This window comes from Sinocyclocheilus rhinocerous, unplaced genomic scaffold, assembly GCF_001515625.1.
Source record: "Sinocyclocheilus rhinocerous isolate Xijiao unplaced genomic scaffold, SAMN03320098_v1.1 scaffold1137, whole genome shotgun sequence".
NCBI lineage: Eukaryota > Metazoa > Chordata > Actinopteri > Cypriniformes > Cyprinidae > Sinocyclocheilus > Sinocyclocheilus rhinocerous.
This window is the reverse complement of record NW_015647153.1, coordinates 399,118-406,159: the sequence shown is the minus strand read 5'-3', so window position 1 is coordinate 406,159 and position 7,042 is coordinate 399,118. Positions and strand designations below refer to the sequence as shown.

At 31.9% G+C, this 7,042-nt stretch overlaps 1 protein-coding gene across 1 annotated transcript in view; it reads right to left on the bottom strand.

The window, feature by feature from the left end:
• Positions 1 to 3,052: 3,052 nt before the first annotated feature.
• LOC107709022 (neuropeptide FF receptor 1-like) overlaps positions 3,053 to 7,042 on the bottom strand; it is a 9,165-nt gene continuing 5,175 nt past the window's right edge. Inside the window, 2 exon segments of the mRNA XM_016513419.1 lie at positions 3,053 to 3,840; positions 6,853 to 6,952. Of these exon segments, the coding sequence (XP_016368905.1) occupies positions 3,057 to 3,840; positions 6,853 to 6,952 (884 nt within the window). The 3' untranslated portion in view covers positions 3,053 to 3,056.

The window sequence follows — 7,042 nt, the reverse complement described above, 5'->3', positions numbered from 1 at the left end:
TTATCATCATCATCCCCATCATCATTATTATTATTATTATTATCACCACCACCATTATTATTGTTGTTGTTGTCTATTATTAGTTGATATCATTGCTGTAACCTCTATTATATTAATGTTGACCAGCATTAAAGTACTGATAATAGATTTCAGAAAGACTGCATCACCTACAACAGCAGCCTAGAACTAGACATTTGGTTACCGGTTAATATTAACCAACAGTCGACAAGAAAAGTCATTTCAGAAGCATTTATATTTTGAAGAAAGTTTATGAAATAAAAACGAGCACTTATAAGATTACATTCACAGTAAGACCAGCAATGTCTCAGGACAGTTTGGATTTCTTGACTTTAACAGTTGGATTGTAGATTAGTTGAGCTGTTTTTAATGGTTTAGATTTATAATATGCCCTGGAGCGGGTCAAGGTTTGGCTGGTTAGTATTGGTAATTACACCATTTGGCTTCTAAAAGCATTCAGGAGTCATGTATTCTGATGACATAAATCATAATGAATGTTTTTTTTTTTTTGCAAACGTACAGAGTAACTGTGATTGGATGGCTGTCTCCTGCGGATTCACCAGTGAGCAGATCTTCAGCTGTCAATCAAACGGATGGATACGCTGCTGCTCATAGAGGTCAGAGATGTTATTTCGTGCTCGAGTTCACTCAAGTGGATCAAAGATGCCAACATAAAGAACAAAAGTGACTGTGACACTATCACACTTACTCACACAAAACCACTGCAGCAGTGAGTCACTTATAAAACAGACTGGGGCTAGTTGTCACAAGGTAAATATTGCAGATGTTTTGCACAATGTTGGTTTTCTGTGTTTATTTCAAACATCTATAAAAATGCAAGTGTCAGATCGGGGGAAGTTGTCACACGCGTTGAACTGTTGTCATTTTAGTAACTGTTTTCTGTCATTTCTGTGAGCCAAAATTAATGGTTTGATCTCTTTGTATTTATCTTTTCCATTTTTACTGTTTCAAGAATTGAGTTATCGTTTTACTGTCTAAATTATAGTACAAAACCTGTTTAATGGCGGGTTTGCATTGTGACAGCTTACCCCATACAGTGTGACAACATGCCCCACAATGGGTTGTATATTTTTTTGCAGGCAGTGATGTTGAAATTTTGCAGTAGTTTTTGTTTGTTTCGATACAGAAGTGCAAATAGTGTGACAACTTGCCCCGGTCTCCCATATAAATATAACTTTGAGTTAAAGATTCATTAAAGTTGATTAGAGTTTTTTAAAATGTATTTTTAAATATTTTTAACTTTAAATATTCATATGTGTCGTTTGTGGACTGTCAGCTTTTTCAAGAAACATTACTTATAAAAAGGCATTTTCACAGGTATTTGAATGTTTACATCTTAATTTCTCTAATTAGCTGCCAGTGTTTTCTGAAGGAGCAAACGGACACTTCACAGCATGAATAGTAATTGCTGTTTGTTTTATAGAGCAAATAGTTTTACATGCATCTGCATATCAAACAGAAGAACACTGCAAACAACAACCTCCAAATACACACACATATCAGTCCATGAATCATTTAATACAGTGACTGTTTTTCTCGCACTTAATGAACGCGTTTAGTGTGCGTGTGCTTTATATTTCTGCAGCAGAAGAAGAGAGCTTCTGTTTTCAGTGCAGTAAATAAAAGTATCATGACAGTAGCTCATATGATTCATGCATGATTCATGAACAGGGTGAATATGAATTTGGGGTGAACTATTCCTTTAATATGAGTTGATTCTCAGTTAAATGCTGCATGATTAATTAAAAAGAAATCATGATATGGCTTAGTGCAATTATCAAGGCTGTAATTTAATGTTTAACTTTTGAAAATGAAGAGCTTAAGACAGCCAATAATAACAATAATTTTATTTTACTATATTATTATTTTCGGCTGTCTTAAGCTCAGTATTAATATTGTAATATTTCCCTACAGTAAAGTATTACAATATTACTACTGTAATATTTCAGTGTAAAATAAAAAGGTCTAGTATTGAAGGAAAATATTAATATTTCTTACCTCAATAGTAATATTTATATTTTTATTGATGTTACTATTATATATTTCTTAAATACTATCTCTTTATTTTACAGTGGAAAATTACAATATTATAGTTATATTGTAAAAATATTACATTAATAGTGAAATATTACAATAGTAATATGTCTTACCTTGTTAATAATAATAATAGTTATTATTATTATCAGAAATATTGTTAATAACAGTAATAATATTTATTATGCATTATTATTATTATTATTTTCATAAATACTAGATTTTTTTTCACAGTGAAATATTAAAATAGTAATATTTCTTATTTTAATAATAATAGTAATAATAATAATACAATTATTATTTTTTAAATAGTAGATCTTTATTTTACAGTAAAATGTTACAATAGTATTTGTTTATATTTCATTGTAGTAAAATATTACAATAGTCTTAATAATAATAATAATAATAATTATTATTATTATGTTTTTCTTAAATACTAGAACTTTTTATATTTCAGTTAAATATTACAATCATATTAATTGTTATTTTAATGTTTTATTAAGTAAAAAAAAATAATGATAATAATATTATATTAGCATTATTATATTAACATTTGGGTCAAATTGTGCAGCCAAGCACAACAAACCTGTAGTGAGTGAGTGTGTGTGTGAGAGTGTGTGTGTGTGTGAGTGCAGTGGTTTCACAGGAGCCTGTGTGAGGGTTTGTAAGTGTCTCAGCGCATGAATGCAGGACGCTCCTCATTTGGGTCAAATTGTGCAGCCAAGCACAACAAACCTGTAGCTTTTTAAAAAATATATAAACACATTTTAATTCGCAATCCTAATTTTTATCAGAAACTTTGCCATTTGTTTTTGGTTTTTTTCCCAAACCGTGTAGCCCTGCTGTCAGTGTGTGTGTGTGTGTGTGAGAGTGTGTGTGAGTGTGTGTGTGTGTGTGTGTGTGTGTGCTTGTGTGCAACCTTTGGGTTATGAGTCCGACTCTCTAACCATTAGGCCACGACCTCCCCAGTGTGTGTAAGCGTCTCAGTCCAGATCCTCCAGCACCAGCTCGTCTCTCTGCTCTCCGCTGCAGAACTCTCTCCTGCCGTTGTTCTGAGCGTCCGGCCTGTCTCTGTCCGCAAACACACGGTTGTGTTTCCACGTGTCATTGCGTCTGGGCTGCGGCGGCTCGTCCACCAGACACAGGCCCATCTTAAACGCCGCCTGAAAGCCACGGCGGAAGTTCTCGTTGAAGTAGCCGTACACGATGGGGTTGACGCTGCTGTTGAAGAAGGCCAGCCAGTGAGCGAACGGGAAGACGTAGACGGCCACCAGATCCAGCTGAGTGGCCGACAGATTGCCGTAGTCCGTCAGCATCATGAGGATCCAGAGCGGCAGCCAGGAGACGGTGAAGAGCAGCGCCACGATCAGCAGCATGTTCACCACGCGCAGCTTCCTGCGGAAAACCCGGCGGCTCTCGTCCTCCGCGTGCGCGTCCCGGATAGACGCGGGCGATTTGACCAGCTTGACGGCGATGCGCGTGTACATGATGACGATGAGCGTGACCGGAGCCAGGTAGATGTGCGAGAAGAGGACGGTGGTGTAGATCTTCCTCATGCTCTGGTCGGGCCAGGCCTCCCAGCAGGTGTACAGCGGGTACGTGACGTTGTCCCGGTCCACCATGAAGTGCAGGAGGTCCTGCGAGACGGTCAGCGTGACGGCGGACGGACACATGATGCCCACAGCCAGCGCCCAGATGAAGGTGATGGTGATGATGGCCTGCCGCTGCGTCAGCTTCCGCTGGAACGGATAGACGATGCAACGAAATCTGGAACGCAGGAAACCGAGATTATCTGAACGGTCTGTATGGGGAAAAATCATGTTTTTGTAAACCATAATTATGAGATTAAAAAGTCAAAATGATGACCACTAAATTGAAATGATGACATAAAACGTTCATGTTATTACAAAATGTAAATTTCAAAATGAAATTTATGACATTTAAAAAGTAAAAAATTATGAGATAAAAAAAATAACAAAATGATGGCATAAAAGTCATAATCACGAGAGGGAAAGCCGAAATGATTACATACTCATAATTATGAGATAAAAAGTCGAAATGATGACAAAATATCATAATTCAGAAATAAAAAACGAAAATTCTGAGATTAACAAATCAAAATTATATGATTAAATGTCCAAATATTAATATTATGAGATTAAAGTCAAAATGATAACAAAAAATTTTAATTATGAGATTTAAAATGACAAATTTATTACAAAATTAAATTGAGATTAAAAAGTCAAAATTATAAGATAAAAATTCAATTATGACGTAATTATGAAAAAAAACTAAAAATGAAAATCCTAAAATAAATAAAACTAAATTATGAGATTAAAAAAAAATAAAAAGTCAAAATGATGACCACTAAATTGAAATGATGACATAAAACGTTCATGTTATTACAAAATGTAAATTTCAAAATGAAATTTATGACATTTAAAAAGTAAAAAATTATGAGATAAAAAAAATAACAAAATGATGGCATAAAAGTAATAATCACGAGAGGGAAAGCCGAAATGATTACATACTCATAATTATGAGATAAAAAGTCGAAATGATGACAAAATATCATAATTCAGAAATAAAAAACGAAAATTCTGAGATTAACAAATCAAAATTATATGATTAAATGTCCAAATATTAATATTATGAGATTAAAGTCAAAATGATAACAAAAAATTTTAATTATGAGATTTAAAATGACAAATTTATTACAAAATTAAATTGAGATTAAAAAGTCAAAATTATAAGATAAAAATTCAATTATGACGTAATTATGAAAAAAAACTAAAAATGAAAATCCTAAAATAAATAAAACTAAATTATGAGATTTAAAAAAAAAATCAAAATAACCACAAAATTGAGATTATGAAATTAAAAAGTCCAAATTATGACAACAAAATCGAGTCATAATTATGAGATAAAAAGTTAAAATTATGAAAAACTAAGTCAAAATTATCAGATAAAAAGTTGAAATCGTTACATAAAAGTCAAAATTGACTTAAAAAAAATATGTCATAGTTATTAAATATTAAGTCAAAATTATGAGATTTAAAAAGTTGAACATTATGGATAAAAAATCTGAGATTAATAAATTGAAATAAAGTCACAATTATGACATAAACTGAAATTATGACATAAAATGTCTTGGTTATAAAAGAAAAAGTCAAATTTATGAGATTAAAATATCGAAATTGTCATAAAATATGAGAAAAAGTTGGAATTATGGTATAAAATTTCATAGCTATGAAATAAGAATTAAAATTATGAGATAAAAAAAATCTAAATTGACATAAAAACTTATAATTATGAGGTAAAATGTCGAAATTATGACATACATTATCAGATAAAAAGTGAATAAAATTATGAGATAAAAATGAACAATTGTCATAATTATTAAACAAAAAATTTAAATTCTGAATTAAATTTGGAATTATGAGATCAAAAAGTCAATATTATCACAAAAAATTAAACTGAGATTAAAAAGTCATTATTAGTTTAATCTCGCTCTTAATTGAGAAAATAAATTTTTCTAATTTAGATTTTTTTTAAATTATGACATACTGAGTCCCAATTACGAGATATACAGTCAAAAATATGACAGTCATAATTGAGGAAAAATTCAAAGTTGTGACAATCATAATTATGAGATAAAAATAGTAATTATGACATACTAAGTCATAATTATGACAAAGTCTTTATGACATAAAAAGTCAAAAATCTTCAGTCAGTAATTATGAGTTAATATGTCATGATTTTAATGTCATAATCTTGACATTTTTTGTCAAATTATGAAATGTCTTTTCTCAAATGTTGGAAATGGGCTTCCATAATATTTCATCTTATTCGAGACAACAACTGCCTGCTCAGAGACTGACTGTCTGACATTATGATATAAAAAGACAAAATTATCGGAAAAAATCGACTAAATATCACAATTATTAAATAAAAAGTCAAAATTCTAAATTTAAGAAGTCATTATGTAATTGAACAGTAAATATTATGACAAAGCCATAGTTATGATGAAAAAAGTTTACATTTTGACATACTATGCCATAATTATGACATAAAAGTCATTAAAAAATTTACATCAAATATCACAATTATTAAACTCAAAATTATGGGACTGAAAAGGACGAAGTCATTAATATGGCATAAAAGGTCATAATTTTAAGGTAAAAAGTAGAAATCATCAAAAAATCTAAATAACATATCAAGATTATTAAATAAAAAGTCTAAATTGTGGGATGATAAAATCAAAATTATGCCAATTTTTTTTGAATGATATGATTACAAATTCAAAATTATTACAAAAAGTCATAATTATGAGAAAAAAGTTTGACATTATGACATACTAAGTCAGAATTATGACATAAAAAGTCATAATTATAAGGTCAAAATGAGAAATTATGACATCAAAGTGATGACAGTTTGATTGATTGATTGATTGATTGTCAGTGTCCAAGCAGAAGTTTTATAGCAGTGATTCATATTCTTCTAAAGTCACATGAGAGCTGAATGTTTTTGTGCTCCACAGAAGAGAGAGAGAGAGAGAGTTTAGGAGGACATGAGGGTGCACTCTTGAGTAAATGATGACAGAACGGTCCTTTTTTGGCTGAAGTCACACAGAAAGAGCCAAAGAGCCAGAATGATTGAGCAGAGCTGGGTTTGCATGTACAGTAGGAGTGCAGATGAGCTCGGTACACAGCGTCATTCTGTCTGAATGATGGTGCTTGTTTATATCCATGTGAAGTGCAGGAGGTGAGAGCTATTAACCTTTCCACCGCGATGGCCACCAGCGTGAAGACCGACGCCGAGACTGAAGCTCCCTGCACGAGTCCACTCATTTTACAGGTCACCACATCAAACGGCCAGCCTGAGACAGAGAAGAAAACACAGTTCTCCAATCACCTGCTGTGAGATGAATTCAGAACATCTGATTTACAGTAACTAAGTTCTTTAAAAC